Source organism: Meleagris gallopavo, chromosome 5 (genome assembly GCF_905368555.1).
Source record: "Meleagris gallopavo chromosome 5, MGAL_WU_HG_1.1, whole genome shotgun sequence".
Taxonomy (NCBI): domain Eukaryota; kingdom Metazoa; phylum Chordata; class Aves; order Galliformes; family Phasianidae; genus Meleagris; species Meleagris gallopavo.
Window position 1 is genome coordinate 3,303,650 of NC_139408.1, and position 24,481 is coordinate 3,328,130.

The 24,481-nt window shown below is 35.9% G+C and overlaps 1 protein-coding gene across 7 annotated transcripts in view; it reads right to left on the reverse strand.

Moving 5' to 3' along the window:
• GAS2 (growth arrest specific 2) overlaps nt 1–24,481 on the reverse strand; it is an 83,106-nt gene that overhangs the window by 41,589 nt on the left and 17,036 nt on the right. For all 7 annotated transcript variants that reach the window (XM_085223907.1, XM_085223906.1, XM_085223905.1 and 4 more), the window contains exons 3-4: nt 23,745–23,869; nt 6,819–6,960 (exon numbers count right to left, since the gene is read on the reverse strand). In XM_085223907.1, the coding sequence (XP_085080033.1) occupies nt 6,819–6,960; nt 23,745–23,869 (267 nt within the window). The remainder of the gene's footprint in view (nt 1–6,818; nt 6,961–23,744; nt 23,870–24,481) is intronic.

A 24,481-nucleotide genomic window follows, 5' to 3' on the forward strand; every position in this document is an offset into this window, starting at 1 on the left:
TCTGTGTATAACCATATAAACAAACCACTGCACATCAGTTTAAGTTTATAGCATGTTTCATTTCCGTGCTGTAAAGTATTTACAAAAAAGAAAAGGAAGATCTCTCTAACATTCCTATAAGTATTATTATTTCCATCCTATACATAGAATTAAAGTATAGCTTTTAGATACAAAAATACATGCTAGCACAGGTGCTACTTAAAGATACACACTGCCTGATCTCCATGGTACTCTTGCATTTCCTAATGAAACATTTTTATGCCAACGCAACTACTGATGCCATTACAAAGTCTGATATAGACCCTCCTGCTACATGGGAGATGTGTGATAGAGTCAGTCATTTCTCCAGTGCCATTTATTAACAATATCATGATGATATAAGATGCTGAAGGATAACATTCTTCAAACACCTCTCAATTTTTGCAAGGAGAGAGAAGAAAATAATGTATCACTAAGAAATTGCTCCACTTTGTGAACTCTGCCATATCAAGATACGGTTATGCTAAGATCCACCTAAAGATAAAACTGCCCTTCTAGGGAAAAATAACTACAAAGGAAAAGTTGATAGACACAAGAGCTGAAAAATCCAACTAATGTAGTAGAGCCAGCCTCAATAATAGCTGAAATACTTTTTTTTTTTTTTCCTTTAAATCTGCTAAATATATAAGAAAACATTTCTGGAGAACCACCTGCCAGTCCTCACCTATCAAACATGAGGGAGGTTAATTCATCTGATTAGATGACTGTAAGCAAATAGCCATTGTGAATGGAAAGCATGCTATGCAGATCTACTGCAAAAAAAAAAAAAAAAAAAAAAAAAAAAAGGACCAAGAATGAAAAACAGCCATCCTGCCAGGGAATCTCACCGTTTGCTTGAAGAAAGTAAATGTATACATTATTTTGAAACCTCCACATGTCCAACATATTTTATGTAGATACTTTGCCAGTTACAGGCTCTTTTACTTTCCATTTAATTTGTTTCAAATACTTATCTGTTGTTCTCATTGCCTGTGTCTTTCCCAGCTACTTCCAGAAACTTTTTCAGCAATACTTTCTTTTCAGCTCCTAGCAAACTTTTACCCCTGCTTCTCTCTTGCTCTGTCTTCCTTCTTCACACTGCCTCCCATCTTGCTGCTGCCCATTTCTCTTTTTACAGGCTCTCCTCTCCTGATCGCTTTTCCCTTGTTGTCTTTCCTTCAGCTTCTTTTTTTCCCTACCTCTTGCTCCTTGCATTTCTGCATCTTGCACTGCTCCAGGAAAAGTCCAGAGTGCAGAGAAACAGTGGTTGTCACACCCAGGCCTATGCAGAAACAGCACGTCACTGTTGAGCACATTCTGAAAACTCTTGGTTTAAGTAAGAAATTAGATGTGATTTTTATTTGTTTTTTAATTAAAAAACAACAGGATGTACATTTGTGATACAGAAAGAAGCTTCTTAACTCTGCTTGATAAATTTCAAACCTTGGCTTGTAACAGGCTTATTTTTATAAAAAAAAAAAAAACACATACTTTTTCATCTCAGAAAATTTAATAAAAATGAATATGATTTCTGCTTTTGAAGCATTTTCTAGCTCACTAGATGTGAAGAGATACAGTTTTAATATGTATCATGATACACTTCCAATTACCATAATTCATACGTGTCTGGGGAGGGCTTTTAAGAAGGTTGATCCTTCCCATTGTCTTTCACTTTCTCCTCGAATATTTTCTTACTTTCTTCCTTAAAGATCCTTCAGTAGTCTTGCTTTTTTTTCCCTGTGCTCTTATTTTTTTTTTTCCTTTGACAACCTTTATCTTTTCAATTGATCTCAAACATATCCTTTCTTCTGCATCAAAAGCAGTTATAATATGACATACTTAAATCAAAGAGATGCATTCTCCCCACTCTCTATTTCAGCACTATCAGCTACAGAATCCTCAAAACAAAGTTTCAAACAGTAACTCTATGGATAGTACAGGCTTTGTCTCTAGAGATCATCTAAACACTAATAATTTGCTTGAATTAGGATGCTAATTCTATGATAATAACAATGTCCGGGATGCTTTTATAGTCCTCAAAACACAGTATATTCAAAAATAGTATGAGTTATTTAGTAATGCTGTGAAAGATGGGACAGAGCCTTATTTTGATGCAACTATATAAAATTTAACACTGTGACACTGAAAGAACAGTCAACACAAAAATTAATCATACAAAATAATAATACAAAAAAGCAAGCTATTTGCCAATAGACATAGTACTTTCAATCAATCCACATTTGAATATTATGCAGTTTTGTTGTTTCTTTTCTTTTTGTTTTTTTTTTTTTTAAAGTCAAAAAAGCAATATTAGACTGGAGGTCAGAAGTGCCTGCATTTAAGTTCACTATTTCTACTAAAGCACTATGCACTTTCATTCAAGGAACCTATCAGTTGAACTGTAATCAAGAAATTGCATCAAAAAAAGCCCACGTCACACATTATGTACACACACACAGTAACAAAATATGAATACAAAACATTACTACAATATCCAACAACTTCCAAAATGAATGACACACATGAGCATGCTGGCACAATCAGTGGCAAACCCTTTTCTTGCCGAGTAGACTCTTCATCATAGAAGAGATGCAGAATATTCACTGGTTCCAAATCCTACAATCGTCCAACAACACTGTTACCAAAGATGAGTTCATAACTTCAGCTTTAAATTAAGTTAACTGAGGCAATCATAGAAAAATCTTACCATTCTCACTATTTGGCCAAGAATAGTTTTCTTCAGTTATTACACTCTTCAGGCTTGAGCACCATAATTACGAGTATGTCCATCAAGAATGCTTTCATAAATTGTATTATCATAACTGTGTGGATCTGCTGCCCTAAAACCTACAGAGGGGGAACTTACCATATATATATGATATGTGGAAAAAACAGGGGAGTTACAGCAGGTCTTACATTTCTTAGACAGCAAGGACTTTCACATCCTAGTTTTGAGATAAATTTTCATCTCTGATATTACTGAGAATCCCATTCAAAGACTGCATCTTGAGATTTGACCAGATGCTAGAATTTTTACTTCAGATAATAGTTTTTTTGCACTAACAAAGCTAATCCCTTCTTTAAATACACTAACTATAAAAATAATGGTTATAAGAAAACCCACTTGAAATTGGTCAGTGAGTGCAGGAAGCAGTTAGAGTCTCCCTTTATCTTGCTGTATGTAGAGATATCTTGAATATCGCATTAGATTTGTTAAAGATGTAAATTCCTTTCGTGGCTTATCCAGCAGGCATACTATTCATCCTTTCTTGGCAGAGGCATTGACTCTTGAGATTTTTCTTCCATATCCCTCCATAAAGTGCAAAGTGTAAAACACATAGATTGCTGATTCAGCTCTGATTGTATTACTATGCTTCCAACCTGCTGGGTTTCTTTTAAAGCATCATAATTTTCAGCTAAAAGAAAGTATATCATGTTACTGACTAATGGCATAGCAAGAACAAGAGCAATGCCATCATAGAAGTGGGTTACATTGTAGGCCTCAATTTCAAAAGTAATTTATTTTCCTGATAGATATCAAAAGTGATTTTTCATATTATTATTATTAGAAATCTATCACAAAGATTTTGAAATTCAAAGCCACAATTTCAATGGAAATTCGAGAAAAAGTACTGAAGTATGTCACCACTCCCTACCAGAAATACCCATGTACTGAATTAACACACTGCCACAAAATCCAGACTCCTATCAACTTATTTTAATCTGAACAAACCAACCCAAACATTTTCTGGTAATAGTTGAAGTGAAATCTAGGTTAAAACACTTATAATGTTTTCAATATTTTGAGTTGTGTACTAATCTCTTGCAAAGATTTTCAAAGTAACCCCATCAGTTTCTTTGAAGGTATATTTGTATCTACCAGAAGAACAAACACTGTGCTTTTTTTTCCTATTTATTTTTTTTTGAAAAACTGACTTTGTTTTCTTTTTTGACTTCAACTGTATAACTCATATCCAACAAAGCATTGCAACCCATGCTTAAGCTTAATTAAATTACTAAATTAATCTACAAACAATGGACAAGGACACAGTGACACAAGCAAGCCTACTCACCTTATTGCATGGATTAGCCCTAGAACATTACCATTTTCAAGAAGACAGATTCAAGGAACGCTCAAAATTCCTATCAACAGTTCTTGCCCACAAGCTTTTATCAGTTATGGGCTGCATAGCATTTATTTCACAATATTCCACTCCATATGAAGGAAAACCTTCACGACTTCAACATAAGTGCTAAAATTGTGGGAGTGCTGGATGCAAGCACATGTAGTTTCACACAGTTTCTAACATGATGTCGGAGACTTCAGATATCACCAGTATGAGAACATTTCTAGGGAATTAGAAGTAATTAATATTTTCTTAGCTAGTACATGTCAAATTTTAGTGATTTGTGAATAGACTTGGGATACTTTAAAAAATACTTAATGTCATAAAAACCATCATTCAAATGTTACAGTGCAATCAATATTCAATTTTATTCTAAAATTATGAGTGGAAATTTGCTGGGAAAAGGCTAAAAAAGTTTTATGTGATACAATGACATGAAGAAAATATCACTACAAGCAGATAAATGAAGTATTTACATTCTGTAAGGCTGGTAAAATAGAGTAAAAAGGGAGGATAAAAATCAAATCAAGTACAAACATTAACACAGGTTAACAAAGGTTTCTCAAAACTACCTGCTTTATCACATGGGCTGTAAGCATCAATACTGTTTTCTAGCTATAGAGGAGAGAAAGAACTTGATCTTTGTAACCACAGTTTCAGAGTTATCAATCAAAAAAAGTGCAACAGACATTCACGAGGCAGTGTGAACTCTTTCATATGTTCCTCATCACTTTGAATTGAACCTTTTATAGTACTTACCTATGCTGAATTTTTATTTCCTGTGCAGGAGAAAAGTGATTTGTGGGAGAAAGCAGAACATAAAACCTTTCAATTAGTAACTGTTATGATCCATCATTATTTCTAATGTAGTAACAAAAATATTTCTCAATCCAAATTAACTTTTTCACAATTTACCTCCAACAGTGGGAGAATACTAACTCCTATTTTTATCTTGCCTGGAAACAGCATGGTCACTATCACCCTGTCAATTCAAGAAAAATAGGTCAAGATATTATCAAGTTCTAATTCCATTCACAGCACCGTAAATCTTTTCAACATGTACTTTCCATGTCCAGTAAGACAGAGCAGCAAAAGAACTTGTTTAAATCATTGAGAAAAATCAGTCAGTAATCAAGCCAACCTATTAGAGCTACATCTGGTTTGCGCACTGTGTATTTGGGCACATTTCTTTCCACTTTTCTGAAAGCTGAAGTAATCTTTAGCACCAGCTTTCCAGGTGTGTTTGCATTCAGTGTTATCCTGTGGCTAGCAAAGCCCTGAGTATGTGTAAAACTATGTGTAGAATTAACGTAGGCAAGGAGTTACATTATTTAAGCTATGCTGATTTCACCTCTAAATAAGATCTGATTTCCTTACAATGCACAAGAAATTCGTTGTAAACACACTCTCAATTGCACCATTAGCCTGTTACTGGAACCATGCTAAACAGCTGAGTTCGCCACAAAAATACCAAGTCTAAACTTGTCTAGGTGTTAGATTAACTAGAGGTGGTTTTACAAATTTTAAGTCACTGGAAGTCTGTGCTTCCTTTCTTCTTGAGTTTGTAACGCTAGGTAGCATTCAATTTCTCCAAAACTTTCTAAGTATAATTGTTTGTCTTCCATGTGATTTACCATGGGCAAGAAAAAATTCATCTTGGGGACTTAATTAACAACACCGCAACATTACATATATGCTCATTATTTTGTCTTTTTTTCATACCAATTTCTTCTCTCACATGCATTTTCTCCTCATGAAATAAAAGTTAAGAAATCCAGGCACTTGCATGACAAAAGAATAGACAAATGAAGAAGTCTCAGAAGCGGTTGTGCTAGAAGACAAAGATTGTAAAAGAAGGAGAACAGATCAATTGCAACACAAATAAGTAACTCAGTTGCGCAGTCAAAGGCCTTTTGAGAGACAAAACAAATAATCTTCTTGATAAAGAAAAATGTCTTCATTTTACCTCTGTAGAAAGTGAGTTTTTTTTTTTTCAATGATTGCAGCTTCTTACAATTTTGTCTGAGTTCAGATAACAAACACACATTTGATTCTGTTCAAGATTTAGTTTCAGATGAATTAAGAAATGAAGAGTCCTAATTTTCCCTTTGAACAAGGAAAAGTTAAATTGATGAAGAATACATATAGTTGCAAGAATGACTTCCTAAACAGTTCAATTCTTTTTATGGAGCTCCCTGAAGCACTAGAGTTAGCTAACTTCTAGCTTCTGTCCTGAGCTGCATGCCGGAATCAGCTGGGAAGGTCAGCTGAAGGAAAGAAGGACACAGAACAAAAATCCTATTTTCTTGCTTCCTGAGCAACACACCAAGAATTTGCTCCAACAGCTAAATATCTGTAGCAAGAAATGACAACGCACGTGTATCCTATTCTCCTAAAATAGGAAAGGACTTCTGTATTCACTGAACAAAGGAATAACATTCCATGATCAGAAAAGTGGGCGTGTAGGGTGAAAAATCATTTGTATGCAAGAAAACATTGAAAGAATTTTGTTTTATTTAAAGCCCTCTTAAAACTGAATTAAATGAATTTCAACTTGATGGACTTCATTTGGTCAGATTTGGAGTCAGAATCTATTAGAAGAACCATTCTCTCTTTCAAAGCAAAATACAAGCAACAAGCTCTTTACTAACTACCACATGAATATATACATACCCAAACCTTCTGATTCAAACAGGCAGGTATCATCCACTCCTACATCTCTGCACCAGGATAAGAAATTTGCTGTGTTGTCTCGTGCAAAAAAAGACCCTGAAGGTGCATTGGCTTTGCACGGAATTTTCCGTACTGGCAAGGTCTGAAAAAAAAACAAAAACAAAAACAAACAGAAGTTAATTAATACCTGCCACCAACATATTCCATTGTACTTTTAAGAATTCTAAAGAAATAATGAGAAGTGAACTTAATGGCATAAAGCTGTTGAACGCAGAGATGTTTCAAAAATGTTGTGACTGGACACGTCATGCACAGTTCAGAACTGAATCGGTATTAGCAATCCTTTTATTTTATTTTTTCTTAAATAAAGGACATTAGCAACTACAACTTCGGTATTTAACGTTTGGTCCAGTTCACTGAATTAAAAAACTAAAACAAGAGCATAACATTATAAAGAAAGATTCGAGGAATTTTCTGAATGTTCTTAAAACTAAGGCAAATTTGAGATCTAGCTTGGGATCTCTCACATTAGAAGAGTTTAGTCAATCTTCCTCTAGCTTTGAAAATCTCATACCATTACAGTCTCAAGGACAAAAGACCCTAAATATGAAAGAAATGGTACCAGCTCCCAACACTACATATAAGCCCCCTCTACACAACATAGAAATGTAGCCTAATTGCTACAAGATCAAGGTCTAAGAGAGAGATAGACTCTCACTGTACTAGTTACCTACACAGCAGCTATTACCATAACACATAATTCCTGAACAACAGTAATTATCACAGCAAACTTGTTGCTTGCTTTGGTACTTTATTGAGACCGCTGCCTCCCAGCTCACCCCTCAGTTTTCATTGCTGGATTTTTCACAATGCACTGAGAGTTACTCGATGCTCTTCTCTGCAGAAAACTAGATAGTCTTCTGCAAGGCAAAAAGCACTCTCAAGCTCAGGAACAGCTCAGACGGATGCTATGGGTGAAATCATAGCAGGTTTGTTCCTTTCCACTCAGTTCTCCAATAACAGCTCTGTTTTCTGTTTCTTTATTGACTTTATTCTACGACATCTCCCAAGAAGCATTCTTTACTCTTTCAGGTCATGTTATGGGTGTTCTGGAAGTCTGTGGTAAAACTTTCATATTATTTCAGGAAATCTGAACTAGGAGGAAGGGTAAAAAAGAAAAAAGCAAGCAACTATTAAGCTATGTGGCTGGTGGGTGTCAGTCACCAATCAGAGGAGATTTTTCCCCACTGCAGGCACAAGCAACCTTCCTTACTCAGTCCAGAGCTTATGGGGCAAGAGTCAGCAAGCAGTGCTGGCCTGGGACCAGGACCTGCTCCTTGGAGATGCCATCAGCAGCACAAGAGCAGCAATGGCCAAAGAGATGGCCAAACAGATGATGCTGCCTTTCTTATTGGGAGCTGTTGGGAAAGCTTTGCAGTGCCTGGCAGGGAGGCATCGTCTGGGTCACTGTTTCTCTCCATTATTAACAACGTGGGAAGAAATTTGGTTCTAAATATTTTACATCTGCAGATATAGGTTGGTCACAATGACTGTATACTCAATGCACTTCTTTAGAAGTTCTTCAGAATAGATGGTTTATACATCAGTAATCTATGCCGTTGTAGTCAGTAAATAAACTATGTAAAAACCTCATTTACATAATGGACTATCCATAAATAAGACATCTATACGTTAGCAAGACAGACTTTTAAGCACATCAAACCTAATCGCTGTGAAGTTTAAATATCCATGGACCTAATAACAGTTTCTTTACAATTAAAAGAATTCAAATTCTTTTAAATATAATGTTTCACAGTTACAGCTACTGACAGCCAATAAGAAGAAAATCTAGACACATTTATCATACTTAACTAACAAAACCCCAGTATTCTCTACTTTCAGAGTAACAGACAAAATATATGATTAACAGGTCTTCCAAGAAACTCAAAAGAGAAAAACACTGAAATGTAGAAACAAGACATGTATTGGCTATAGAAGGGGAAAACCTTACATAATTGAAGAAAAAAATCATCACCTTGCAGTCACTTTGCATCACCTTGCATTTTATGGAACAATTCTAAGACAGGCCAATATCCCCAGCACTGATAATCTCACTAACATATAGCATTTTGTATATCATCCCATTTCCCACAATGCTAGGAGATGAAGAAAACAGCAAAACCTCCTTTCTATTCAACAACAGCATGAGCATGACCAAGTTGATCACAGAAATCACAGGGAAATACTTGTATTTTCTTATCACCTAATAAATCTCCCTACCACCTTTCAAATAGAAACATAGGGTTGTTGTTTTTTTTAATAATTCCAAAACGATCACCACAATTTTCAACCTAAAATACATGAAAGCTCTTATTTAAGAAAGCTTTCATCCATACGTGTTCTTTACTGATTTGTACAAATGGCCTGAATGGCTTGAAAGTGCTTTCTAACAGATCGTTCTGAAGTAATTATATTTCCATATGGCACAACTGACTTTTGTTGACATAGTATAGTATAACCACAGTTGCTTTGAAACAGCAGTGGCTGCAATTACTCCTATCAAATATCACGAAAACAGTTCCCCAGTTACCCTCCTTCTACAATCTTGTCTTGTTGATGTGCATGCATGTGGTTTAATGCAGGATGTGAAAGTGTGAGTGAAACATATGATGCAATCCTGGAAAAATGCTGTCAGGTTCACTTCTAAACCCAAAAGAGACTCTCTTACACCAATGCTCTGAAATCACATGGAAAAATGTATTTTTCAACTGTATTTCCAAAATGAGGAAAAAACACATTTTTAATAGCAGATTTGAGTCACATTTTTAAAATTCCTAACCATACCCCAAACCTCTCTGAATAAGGTATTTCACAGCTTTCTTGAACTGCCACTCTCACTTGGATACAAGGAAAAAGATTAGCAGTTCTGTTTGTTGTGGAAGAGGTCTAGATAGACACTCATAGGAAAAAAGTTACTTTTACCACCTAATAACCTAACGACCAAAACAAGGTTGGAGGCAATACTCTACTGAGACTGCAGTATCTGAATGCATCAGTGTGTCCATAGTACCAATTTAATATTATTACACAAGTATTAATTGAGAAAATTAATTATATAAGTGAGATTTAACATGTATCTGTCTCATAGCTTTTTATAAATTTGCCTTTAACTTCAAAACTAGCTTCTCTTCTACACTCTACATAATCTTTTACTTCTTAAATTCTGTTGCCATTTTCCCCTATTAGTCTTACAGAAGTCTTCCTCCCCCTGAATTTGCTCTCTGAATACAGAATAAAAAATAGAAGTCCTGTCATTACCTTCTCTGTGAATGGTTTCTTTACTTGTCCTTTATTAATTTGTACAATGTAAATGAACCAAAGCTCACTGCTAGAAGAACTTGCTCTGCTTTGAGTGACTGCTGTTCACTTCATTGCAGAGTGAGGATACGTCTACACAGATGCATTAATTCAGTTGCTGTAGAATAATAGAATGCTTAGAGTTGGACGGGACCTTTAAAAGTCCCTTCTGCTATTCTTAATTCTTCAGAAACTCAAAGTTGGAAGATATCAGACTCCATTTATAATTCACAGAAGAGGTATCCCATATTCTAACTTTAGCAAATGAAGTTTACCTTACACGGCACTGCAGTGCCAAGATTCAGATTTAGTGAAAAGCAAGGAAGCATAGGCAAGTACTAACAGAACAATGAATAAATTAAACTAATTCCTGCAACAAAAAATAATTACTCATTGATTAGGTGGTCCTCATGTACCTCTTTTCCACCTCCCTACTCCATTTACTATAGCAGACAGCTTCTTCAATCAAAACAACGTACTAAATGAACAAAATGGATGTAGATAACTCTGAATATAAAAATACATACGTGGAGTTAGAAAATAAAACCTCTCCCATCATTAAAAAAAACCTCAAAACTTAAAGAAAACAAAATAACACAAACCCCTCCAGTTCTTCTAGAGATAGAATAAAAACTAATAGAGGGAAATTTAAAACAGAAACTCAATGTAGAAATTTTGAAGTGATTTTGATCAATAGAAATCGTGCAATCTTCTTCAACATGGAATCAGAAACAGTCTCTAGACATATGAAAAGTGATGCTGCATATGCAATAGACAGTGCCTCTAAGCAACTAATGCAATAACTGGTTAAACATCAAGTGTCTTTCAGTGGTAGGTAGCCTTTGCATCATCATACTGGAGAAGGATGCCATTTTAATGTAGCAGGTTGAATTTCAAGTTTAAAAATCATATGGTAACCAGATTTTTACTCTATGCAATCACTGCAGAGATCATTAAAAGCCAAAAATGACTCATTATCAATTTCCTAGACTTTAATAAAGTAATTGTGATCTCTCTGGAGTGCCCAACAGATTTATGGTGTGACAACAGAAATAGATAACATCATTGTGGCTTTGTATAAAGTTAGAGAGTACAGTGTTAAAATAAATACAGACTTCAGAGTGCACTCTTAGCCATGGTATTAGACTCAAATATATACTCTCATTTCTTTCAAATAGCACTAATTTTAACTACTTGTAATGCTATAATATGATAGAAAGTACAGCAATAGTAGTGGAGTGCCACAATCCAAGGCTGTAACAAATAAGAACAAGCCCAAACACAGCAGCTGTGGATACAAAAGCAATGGAAAAATAACTGCTTACCTTCAAAAGGCCTCCAGTAGGCAGGGATCTCCAGCAAAACACCTTACCTTCCACTGCATGCCCTTAAGTGAGTTCTGGGAAGGGGTGGATCCTGGCTCCAGCCCTTCTGGTCATTCAGCTGCACCTGAGCTCCCCTGGGTTGGCCCTGCCTTCCCACCAGGTGCTCAATCACTGCTTCAAGTCATGACTTACCATTTCCACTACACTACTTAAGACAAAAGTGTATATGCAGAATAAGCTTAATTTAACAATAACATGCATTTAAAAGCTAAGAGTTTGTTCATGGCCTTCTTCTTCCAAGTGTTCTGTCCAAGACAGAGCCTACTGGTCATTCTGCAGCAGATAAAAAGCCAAATTATCATCTCAAAAAGATGGATTTAATAAATAATTATGAAAAACTAATCTAGCTTAAACCCAGCCTCAATTACACACCTTTAAATTCAATTAAATAATTGAATCTACTTAAACTCCAGAAGAAACTTTCAAAGTTTCTGGATATCTAACTATATAAAATACTTAAGCTTAGTGACAAAGTCACATTTCTTGATCACCTTTCAAAGACATTTTAGAAGTAGTTTACAAACTGCAAGAATGTATTAAATTTAAAGACGTTTCTTACATTAATCTGTGTTCTGAAAATATCAGCATGCCAAAGCAAATATCAAAGGTGCTTTTAAATGCCATAGAAGAAATTCTAAAGTGAAATATTACTATCTAAATAAACAAAAAGTTTATTACAATTTTGTAAGTAAAACGGAGAATAATTAATACACATCATGGCAAAACCTTACATTTGGAAGTTCATTCTCATTCAATAAGTGTTCTGAGCATTAAGGGTCTAAACCTTAGACAGTTGGTTTTCAGAATTTATGTTTAGATTGGGATTTTTTAAATTCCCCACCCAACCTGGCCTTAAACACCTCCAGGAATGGAGAATCCACCACCTCTCTAGGCAACCTGATCCAGCACCTCCTCACTCTCTCAGTAAAAAATTTTCCCCTGACATCTAATCTAAATCTCCCTTCCTTAGTTTAAAACCATTCCCCTTGTCCTATCACCAATTACCCATGCAAAAAGTTTTTCAACTCCCTTTAAATACTGGAAGGCCACAGTGAGGCTCACTGCAGCCTTCTCTTTTCCAGGCTGAACAAAGTTCTTTCAGCCTATCTTCATAGGAAAGGCGTTCTAGCCCTTGGATCATCTTCGTGGCCCTCCTCTGGACCCACTCTACAAGCTCCACATCTTCCCTATGTTGGGGAAGTGTTCTGGGTGAGGCCTCAAAAGGGCAGAATAGAGGGGGACAATCACCTCCTGCACCCTGCTTGCCACCCCTCTTCTGATGGAATCCAAGATACCACTGGCCTTAGGGGCTGCAAGTGCACACTGCTGGCTCATCTTAAGTTTGCACTTTGCTTTGTTGAAGCTCATTAGTTTCACAAGGGCCCACCTTTTGAGCTTATCAAGGTCTCTCTGGATGGCATCCCTTCCTTCTGCTGTATCAATCGCACCACTCAGCTTCGTGTCATCAGCAAACTTGCTGAGGGTTGCACTCAATCCAATTATCTATGTCACTGATAAAGATGTTAAAGAGCACTGGACTCAAAACAGACCTCTGGGAAGCACTGCTCATTACCAGTCTCCACCTGGACATAGATCCATTGACAACAACCCTCTGGCTGTGACCTTCCAATCAATTCCTTATCCATCAAATAGTCCACCCTTCAAATCCATATATCTCCAATTTAGAAATAAGGATGTGGTGGGAGATCACGTCAGAGGCCTTGCAGAAATCCAGGTAGATGACATCAGCTGCCTTCCCTTTGTCCACTTATGCTGTCACTCCATCATAGAAGGCCACCAGATTGATCTGGCATGACCTTCCCTTGGTAAAGCCATGCTGGCTGTCGCAGATCACCTGGTTGTCCCTCACATGCCTTAACATGACTTTCAGGAATTGACTTTCAGTCAATATTTCTGAAAGGGAGATGATTCTCTCAAATATGAGAAATATCATATTTTGGCAAAACCAACTTATTTTAGCCTCAGAAATTTCAAAGTCAGTTTTTCCTTTTAATCATTCCAGAAGAATCCAAGCTAAGGCAATGACTATGCTTACACAATTTCAGTTTGAATAAAACAAGTCTATCAAAACAAGGTATAGGCTCCAACATTTCATATCAAAAGACGTTTCCATGTGTTCACATAGAACATTCAAACAACCAACATGTTTCTTTGATCTGCAGAATTACAGAGGCTAAGTTTTCATTGGCAGCCTGAATAACAAACGTAGGCAGTCATTCAAATTCATAGATGTAATTATTATAATTCTGAGTGTACTGTCAGGCACATTACACTTTCCTTTCCTACAGCACTTCTCCCAGTGATAATCTCACACTTTGCTATCTTTTGAAGCGTGAGGTGGGGATGGAACCTGTGCATGGTTCCCAGCACTTTCTAATGATTAGTTCCAAATGGTCCTTTACCTAACATGAGCCAAGCGTCAAGGAAGACTGTGATAAAGATCTACAGTCTAAAGGAAGACAGATTTTTTTTTTTTCAGATGCTTTATGTGTTCATTTCTTCTATTTCCAGATGTGTAACAAAGATGTAATTTTTACCCAGATACTGAAAACATTCAGAAAGAATTTCACACATAGTTCAGTACAGGTAAGTCTGACTCTCCCAAAGTCCTCCGTGTTCATTTTTAAGAAAAATTGTATCTTTGCCTTTATGATAAAGACTGATGTTATACAAGTTCTCCAATTAGAAACCACAGGGAAACTGCTAGAGACCTGGGAATTCTACACTGGTGTAAAATTTAAAAGAGTCCATGATTTAAAAAACATGTTGGAATGTTAATCTGTACAGCCAAATTTCCAAACCAGACTTAAGTCAGTCTCTAAAAAGCTTTACTTTATACTTGAAGCAGTTGAGGCCAATTTACCTACACAAGCCTTAGTGGGAATATGTTTGTTTAAATAAATGAATTAGACATAATTATGATATTTATACATTGGTTTCTATCCTTGAAAATGACTAATATTTTCTCCTGCATTGCAATCATCACATATGGCAGTATATTTGCTTTTATCATTTCAGAAATTTTGGCTCATTTTTTAAGTTCAAGACTCACTATTTGTAAAAGGATCAAATTATGTAGTTCTCATTCATTGCTTCCTTCAAGCTGCTAACACTAAGTTTGACCTAATGCACAATTAAGCTAAAGACAGTTGATCCAATTTAGATTTTCTCAACAATAAAAAACATATGCTAATGTGCATTCAACTGCCTAATGCAGAATTGTCTGGAACAGAAATGTTATAATAGTCTAAATAGAATTCCTCTTAACTACACATTAGAAAAATATATCTATCTGCAACATGCTGGCTGGAGTAACGGTAAAACTCTATTCAAACAAAAATCCAGTTTCAACTGGTATTTTATGAAGAATCTAAGTTTTAGTATTTATTATTAAATGAATTAGATATCTCTGGATTAGTTTGATTTCCCTGGGGGGAAAAAACCAACAACAAAAACTTGAGACAATTCCTGCTTAAGTGATGCTGTTAGTAATCAAAGTTCAGTCCTCCTTTTAACTGGATTAGCATATTTTCCAAAGCAGGAGCTAACAGGCTATTAGCTGTTTATGGATTCACTAGTTTTTCCATGACATTTACCTTGAGATGCAAATTTTTAATATTTCTGCAAGGTCAAGTAGGAGTGGAAGGAGAGATATGCAAGAGATCCTAACTCAGATTCACTTTAAAGAGCAAGGACAGTTCCCATGGAGATTAAAAGATCACTTCTGCTACAATAAAATGATGGAAGAACTCATGTTTCCCAAAGGACATATAGCATCAATAGGAATGATGATCTTCAAGAAGCATCATGTTTCTGTGCTTTTTTCCAGTACTGTGTAGCACTGCCCTCAACATTCTGCATAAAGCACCAAGCTGCTAAATTCTTCAACATATTCATCTAGAAAGTCCAAGCAGATAGCCACAGAAGATCCTCAAGTAGTTCAGAAATCTCTCATTATGATCTCTTTAGAATCCTATACTACCATGCAATCCTCCTGTAGGCAGAAACACGTAAGTGGTAAGAATGAATTGCTGAGGCATCAAGGGTTTGTTCACATAACCACTTGCAGGTCAGTTTTACAGTATCTGCAAAAAACCTGGTAGCAATCCAGTTGTGTGTACGAGCAGGAGCTCAGCAAGCTATTGACATGTCTGAGAAAGGTACAAGGAATTCACTAATAAACTGCTTTCCAGTCTTGTGGAAATAATTCCTTCCAGATGGATTAGGACTTGCGCATCTTTTGACAAGCTTGCTCTTCTCCCCTTGCATCCACACTAGGATGTCACTATAAAGATTGATAGACAAAAAAGTAGTGCTGTACTTTTTTTTTTTAATCCTCCTGAGAAACTGAGGGCCATATCTCTACTGTGCATGATTAGAAATTGGCTCCGCAGGCTTTAGCTGCAAAACAAATAGCTTCTCCAGAAAGTACAAGAGTGCAGACAAGCAAATTGCTGCCACAGACCACAGAAAATCTGTTCATAGCCTAACCACATTCTTGGCTCGAGAGTCAGATTTACAGCTCACAGAGAGCACCTGAACATGACCATGGGCAGACCAGACCTGCTTAGGCAGTGTAGTTTTTTGCTCTGCCATGTAGCAAGCACATAGATGGATAAGTGGTAGCTGAGTTTTCCTCTGGACAGACAGGCTCAAGGCACCAAGCTTATAGAGTACTGTTTTTGATGGGAATCCATCTATAGCACACAGATAACATTGAGAAAGTGAAGCTTATAGTAAAAATTGAAATACCATGTTGACTTGATCGCATTATTAATCTGGCCATCCAGGGTCTAAGAGTAACATGAAGAAGAAAACCATTTCAAAAAAAGAGAGAAAGAAGAGACCACCCAAAGAGAAAACGTAGTATTTTCTATTTGAACTTGAATTACACACCTTTACTCATGGAAAAATTATTCCCTTTCCTAATTTAAAGAACACTGATGCAATTCTGCTGTACCTACAGACATTCTCATAGCAAGCACACATACATGATTCTGTTTAGAAATCTGTTAACTTCATTGTTTTTTAAGAACATCTTGTTGCAATAAGTTCAGAAAACATTACTGTATTTCTGGAAGATCTAATAAAAGGCAACTACAAATTTACTGATTTTAATTGCAGGACACCTCAATCATTCAATGGGAGGAAGATTTTTGTTAGGGCAGGGCCTTTTCTTCTTGAGGAGAAATTTAAAAAATATAAATTTGTTTTGTTTTCTTTGCGTTTTAACTGAACAATTTAATGTACACCCACGTTTTAACAATTCCAGTAGAGAAACTCAAAGAGTTTAAATATTCATTTTACAACCTGCAATAACTAGCCCAATTTTTATTATTTTACTCATCTCTTCATTTTTAAAAGCTATTAAAAAATACAGTGATTCTTTCTATTTCACTCAGGCTTAGTTGAATCTTAAACCAATTGTCAAGAATCTGATCTATGCCATGCACAGTCTGTCCTGCCTACCAGCCACGATAGTTGGCTCAAGGAATTATAAAATACATTCCTAGTTCTCTGCTTAGTTTGATATTTGAATTTAGGTGGAAAATATACTGACAAAACATTTGTCAAATGGGTAATTTGTTCTATAAACAAAAATAATTTAACCTTCTAGCATCCGTATAAGCCTCTCTCCTGTCCTTGACTTAAATGACCTTTTTAGATTACTTAAAGATGAGGGTTATGGTGACATATTAATTTGTCACTTAACATACATAATTCATCTATATGAAGATAAATTAGAATTTCTCATTTCTAAACTGCTGCCAGAAGATTTGATTATCTCACCAGTGCATTCCTCAGTCACAAAGGTATTTGTTACTTCTCATGAACCCCCAGAATTCTGATTATTTTTTCCATTCACATAATCACCTTTATCTGAATGAACAATTGTTAAGAGAACAAGAATAAACACATCTTCAGTTCCTGTAAACAGTTAGAGTAATCCTATAGGATTGCTGATATGGGAAATGAGTTAAATCCTAAAGCATTAGTCCAGATTCTCCTCTGTAGGGATACTACAGAACCATTTTTTAATTTTTATTTTTTAAATGAGCAGAGTCGTCTATTTTTCCATAATATAAACTACCTAATACTGATCACAGCTTAGCAAATGGGTAGCAGCAGGGTTTGGCACAAGATGAGCTTCATTCACAAATCAAAGCATTAATGTACAGCAAATAGTATCCCAGGTAATAGATGTGCAAAATGAAAGCAGAGAATATATTATTCCAAGAGCAAACAATAAACTTTTACAATAAACTGAAAGTGAACTCCAGCTCATAATCTTGCTTTTCTGACATTAGTCCTATTGACAGAACTTAAATTAAATCCCTGGCTTGAAGGCTCCTTCAGATACAAAATTGTCTTTAGAAGCATGACCATCTTGAAAACTTCAAACAAAATGCAACTTTTCAGTTGCATTATCCGACGAATTGCTTTTTAGCTAAGATCCAACTTCAATATTAGATATAAGTTAAGAGCAGAATATCTCCACCCCAAATCTCAGCCTAGACCTCCTGGCTGTAGATCTCAAAATACATACAGTGCACTCGCTCAGCCAAAATTCTACTGTAGGTAAATCTGCACGTACTCATTGAAGCGAATGCTATGATGGTACTCTGTACCCACTAAGCATCAGATTCACAAGTATATTCTCCAGTGAAAGTGAAAGCTTTGGATGTGGAACCACCGCAGAATACATTCGAGATAATAGGACTATGGCTAAGATGTAGACAGAATTTCTTAACATATGTTAGGAAACATATGAATGTGTGTGTGTGAATAAATTGCTGTAGTTTTTAGTACATACGTGCATGAGGACAAAAATTAGTGTTTTATACACAACAGCTTTTTTTTTTTTCCACATGCATTCAATTTAATCTCATTAAACCATGATAATCATAGCTTTCATTGGAAGAATAAAGTTACATCCATACATGAATTAAGTGTTCAAAGACTGAAATATTTTCATCTGGTTTTCCTTTGTACGTATACTTCTTTCTTTCACAGAAAATCAAATCTAGAACAAGGTTTCCTGGATATGAGGCTGAATTTTAGATGTGGATTCATCATTCAGAAGTATTTCTAGGAGAGATCTGGGTCGAAATGTACCTGATTAACCTCCGAGAACTCAGAGAAAAGGAACGATTCAACTTCAAACTCTTCTCATTCATTTGCCATGAAAACATCCTTTTAAGTAGAATACTCATAAATATATATAAATATATGACTTCAAGGCTGGTGGGCAGACTGTTATACATAGCCTATTAAAATGGTGATAACTATTAACACAATTTCTCCGTGTTTATTTTAAAATCATAATTAACGGGCTTACTAAAATAAGCCTAAGCAAATGGGGGCTCTGTGCATTCTGCACATGCCTTGATGCTTTAAATTTGTTTGTACAGCTGTGAGATTCTCAAATTAACTATCTGTCAGGAAAAGTAAAATACTGCCAGGACCGCTTGGAGATGAAATCCAAGCCTATGGGAGAAAATTACAAAATGGCATCCTGCTACATGAATCACTTTTATGGAATAACTCCTGCTATAATAAGTCTGTAGTTTCTAGACAGCAGATCATTAGCAGCAGCCCAGGTAGTTCCAGGAACTTACTACAAATGTTCAGCATTTATTAAAATGGATATCAGTCATCTCCTTGTCATTTCGTACATGTACATGGATTGGTTTACTTATGAAAGTAAAAACTGCGTATAAATTAAAAAAAATATTTCTCTCAGCACATATGGGATAGTCACATTATTCTAATACTGCACTCCCTAATTAAAATTTCTATTTACATTTAAAACTCAAAGTTTTGTCTTCCTGAAGCAAGGGATCAAAAACGACATCAACATTTTCCAAACCCTCAGGTTGTGAAGCATGCCTCAATCTAGCTGCTGAACAAAGAAGAAGATTGTCTTCTGGAGTGTGCAAAAGAATCTAGCACCCAACATCAACCACTGTTGAATTTTTCATCTTTAGAAACTGAAATGCTTTCAATAATGTACTACTGTATGATTAACACCACAGGTTAGAGATTTAGTCTCATGACAGATGCATTCAGGTTATCTGTTCTGACACCCAACAGTATCTATGATGGCATTAAGCTTAGGTGGGCAACGAGAAAATAAGATGTAAATGGCATCAAGAGGCTGCCAAACTCTAGTGCATATTATTCCTCTGGGTAACTGATATGAAGTACACTTTGATTTGGGTACTATTTTTTAGCTGTAAAGATTCAGTCCTAAAGGGTGAAAATTATGTTTCTGTGTATAGAACTACAAGTACAATTTATTTTAATTTAGTTGAAGTTTGAACCTTGTGAAAAGATAGATACCTTGCTGCACAACCAGCAGGGTATTCATCCCCATGAAGTAATAAGCCACTGAAGCACCCTACCAGGTGAGCCAAGGAACTAGCTAGCCTAGACTGACCTTAGTGGGTATCCAGGGAAGACTAAGACAACAGCACACATTACACATTTCAACACATACTCAGGCTCTAATCACTTTATGCAAAGTAGATGTGGTTTCTATGCATTCATTACCTTGTTCAGCGTTTTCCTGAATCCAGGTTAACTTTAAGACTACGTAGCATCCACCAGTCACTTCATAAAGAAGAACCCCCTGTTTTTTGTTTGGCTCCTACTAACTTAATTAGAAGTCACAGTTCTGTATAGAGAACATCTGCCACACCTCCATGATTTTGAAGGTTCCATCGCATGCACTGCAGCTTCTTTCTGCACTAAGACTCCTAACCTATTTAGTCACCCTACATAAAAGGCTACTCTACTGATCTTTGTTGCCTTCCTCTTTATTTTTTGCATTGTACATCTCTTAATCTGCTTTCCAGTTTCTTAAAGCTGTATTCCCAAAGTCATATTACCAGCAGCTTCCTTACTCTTTTGATAATATCTCAAACATCCAAAAGCATCTCCATACCACACAAAAAGGAAGAGTTTATATCAATACTGGCAAGTTCCTTCCAGATTTAGTAGACTTGATATTTTGGGAGACATAGCCGTTTTCATTTATGCTTTCTTAATTTATTTCTCAGGCAAAAAGGCTGACCTAGGGGGTTCCCTAAAGACAAAGCATTCAGCCTCCTCTCATGAGAGAGGAAGTAATCGAGTTTCATTAAGAAACAAATGCAAGATTGACAATGAATAAAAACATATTGCCTAAGAAGTTTATTCAGAGGCAATAGGATTTAACCTCTGGATTCTGTAAAGTACTGCAATATAGACTTCAGAAATAACTGCAAACAACTAGTGAGCCAGTGTATGCACTATTAGTTTTCAATTGACTTCTTACATGTGTTGCCATTGCTGCTGAACTTACCAGACAGCTTCAGAGAGCTGAAGCAGCAAATTCATGAACAGCAGTATCCATCAAACAGAATGGAATATATCATCTTCCTTTAAGACAAACTAAACCCACAGTATTTTATGGAGCTTTGCCATCTAGGAAGTAGCACATGCATAAGGAAAATAAATAAAATCTGCAAGCTAGTGGAGGGATTTAATTGGAAGATTTTTTTTCCCCCCAGTATCTTTATCCTCAGCCTTATCCTGTCTCCCTCAATCAGTTGCACCCTGGCACTGCCTGCAAACTGATTCTTCTGGCAGCCACTCATTTATTATTAGTCTGCTTCGATCTAAAAAAATCTCAAATAAATAAAATATATGGATAAAAATCTTTGTATGTATTTTGGCAGAGATTGGTACCTATAGAACTCCCACCTACCAGTGAAGTCTTCTGCTGCAAAGCACCTCGTTGAAAGACTAATATTTCTGTTTTCCTGTTCAGAGTAAAGTCAAATGGCTCCAAAGTTCCATATATATTATTAACAGAGTGCATAATAATAATAATAATAATAATAATAATAATTCAGAGGAGGATTTTGGAATTCTTACTATGCTAAATTTCATGCAGTATAATCTCCTCATATATTTCCTTGGCACCACAAGTCAGATTTTCCAATTTGCAGACGATTCATATTGCTTGAGATTGCTACACAGGGAGTTACAGTCTGAAAGGATAAATAGTTCCCTAATAGCCTGCAATGACACAAACGCTATTGCTCTGCCATTTCTTTGAATTTTTAATAAGTATGAAATAATATATTTTGGTAAAACTGCAGTGGAGTAGAATGTTTTTCCATCTAATTGCATTGCCTGTTATAACAGCTTGACAAACAAAAAAAAGGCCAAAAAATTTTAGTTATTCCAATATATAGGATTACAAAAGTTTAATTGGCTCCTAATGCAACTTCAGTTCAAAAAAAAAGGGGATCAGCTATCTGAAGTAAGAAAGGCTATATTGTCAGATGAGGAAGTTAATGTAAGAACAGAGCTCTAGTTCTTCCCAGATGCAGAACAAAGAAACATCAAACACTGACACGTTCCCAGGTTATCTTGCCAGATCTCTCAAAATGATCCATTGTCATATAAAAGCCTGATGATGCAAGACAAAATAACAAGACAAGTTTGTAACAATAAAGTGCATTATTTGAATTCTTGAATGTTCTCTAGAGTTCTGTGGCTGTTGATCAATTTACATCTATTATTTTCCTATTTTATACTCAGTGGACATGGCTTTTCAAGATGTCTACCTTAGAGAAATGAAAAAGAGAAAAAGCATTGACCTTCACAATTTAATGGCCTTTTTAGCATGCCAGCTGGGTAAGATGCGAAACAGAAAAATATTTTACAACTCTGAAACTGAATTCATCTTATGGGTAATCACTGAAGCTTTTAGTAGCTTCTATTAATAATAGTATTTACAAAATTTACAAAAAAGTACAAATAATCACTAACAAGTGATACCTCCTTCTGACTACCTAGTTCCTAAACTCAACCAAAAATAACACATATATTTTTTCCCAGCTTGGAAGTTACCAAGACGCTAAAAGGCCACCTCTTAGGTGAAGACAGTCTGGACCACGTTAAAGGGAGGAATTCAGAAGTCATCCAGTACTTCTACTAGCTAAATTTGGATTACCAGTTCAAATACAGAATATGAGTTCCATCTGTCTTTTCCTCCATTATGGAAGTTTTGTTGCCTCTCTCTTTGATTCACTTCTTGTCTTTTTTCCTCCCGGCTATCTATCCCCTACTTTCTCTTCCTGGCAGGAAATAAAGCAAGCAGAATACAGAAAGACAGGAAAACAAAAAAAAAAACAAAACAAACACACAAACAAAAAAAAACAGTTCTCCCCTCTACAAACACAAAAACCTGCAGAAAATTAAAAATGAAGTCTGCCTTAGAACAAACAATTCCTTCTGCAACAACGATTATGAGATAAACAACTTAAAGAAGCTGCCCTTGACAACGTTGTCAGTTCTCAGAACTGCTGATAAAATTTATGCTGTGCCCTGATTTCTCCTATAGGCATGTTGTGAGAACATCAAGAACAGACGGTGCATTTTTTTGTTTCCTGCTCTTAGGCTTTTTTTTTTCTCCTCTCCTATATTTGCCTTTTTTTTTTTTTTTTTAACCTTCTTTGAAAAGGAAGATGAATCTGAATTCAACCAGATCAACAGAGAAATAAAAACAGATTTACAGCAACTGAATTGATGTAAATGTCAATAATTTCACCTAACTTCTCCCAAAGAGATGCTCATTGCACTCTTTAACTTCTCCCAGTAAGACTGGCCTATGGCTGAGATCAAGCAACAGCTTAACTCAATCTTTGCAAAGCTCTTCAGTATCTCCTGAAGTTTTGTGTTTTCTACAATATCTCTGCAGCTCTGAATCCCTTCCAGTACACCACAGGATTTTTAAACTCTAGACATGAAAACTAACTGCAGAACTGTGTTATTGGCCCTCTTGGAGCTGTTTAAGGAGGAAATGGCACCTCCCTCTACTCCTTAATATTCCCCCTTGCAAATACATACAAGGATTGTATTTTCTCTGTTAGCTTCCATATCACACTGCTAGATCTTGTTTGATATCATCCACGGGTTACAAGTTGTTTCTGAATATCTTCCTTGTATTATTACTTCATAATTATTGAAGAAGCATCCATTTCTCCCAGTTTTACATTATCTTTTTCTCTTCATGGAAGAATTACCTCCCTGTCCATTAAAAGAGGCAACATAAATGAAAACTTTTAATTGCAAAATATTACATGCTAGAATAGTTAACAACACTTACTTTGCCAGGCTTGTTTGCCTCAAAGCTGTTTTCTTTTAATTTCTCCTGCAGGGTCTCAGCTAACCGACAAAGCAAGGCACCATTATCCAATTTCTCCATAAAGGTTTCTGCTGTTATTTCTCTACCTGAACAGCAAGCAGAAAGTTAGCATGGCAAACAGTGTGCAATGGTATAGATGGCACTTGTTAAGAAAAAAAAACAAAACAAAACACTAAACTAACAAACAAATGGGCATGTTCTAAATGCATTGAAATCAAAAGAAACTTGGACAACAATTTAAAACATACTTTAATTGAACAACTAGCATTTCTTTGAATAATCTCACTACTATATTTCCAGTACATATAGGGCAAATTTTAAAATAACATGCTTTCTTTGGGAAGCCTTGTGTTACTTGAAAAATAATTCTAACTATAAGAACTTGTATGTCATTTTATTTATGAAATTCCAGTGCAAACTTTAGCAAACACAGAGTGCAGTAGGCAGGTGGTTTACGCTGGCGTTTGTGGGTAGTGATAGCATAAATATTGCTAACACATTGAATGCATTTTATTTTGTAGAAGTAGCAAACCAAACAATGAAAGAAAGGGAAGTATTCGATCATGAGACAGTCTTGATTCTGCAAGAAGGTGACAGCAGAACAAAAAGTTTCCTGACGTATTTCATTGCTCCACCCCAGCTTGAGCAGAGCAGGTAGCCTATGGTATCACCGTAATCCCAATGGTCTCATGATGAGA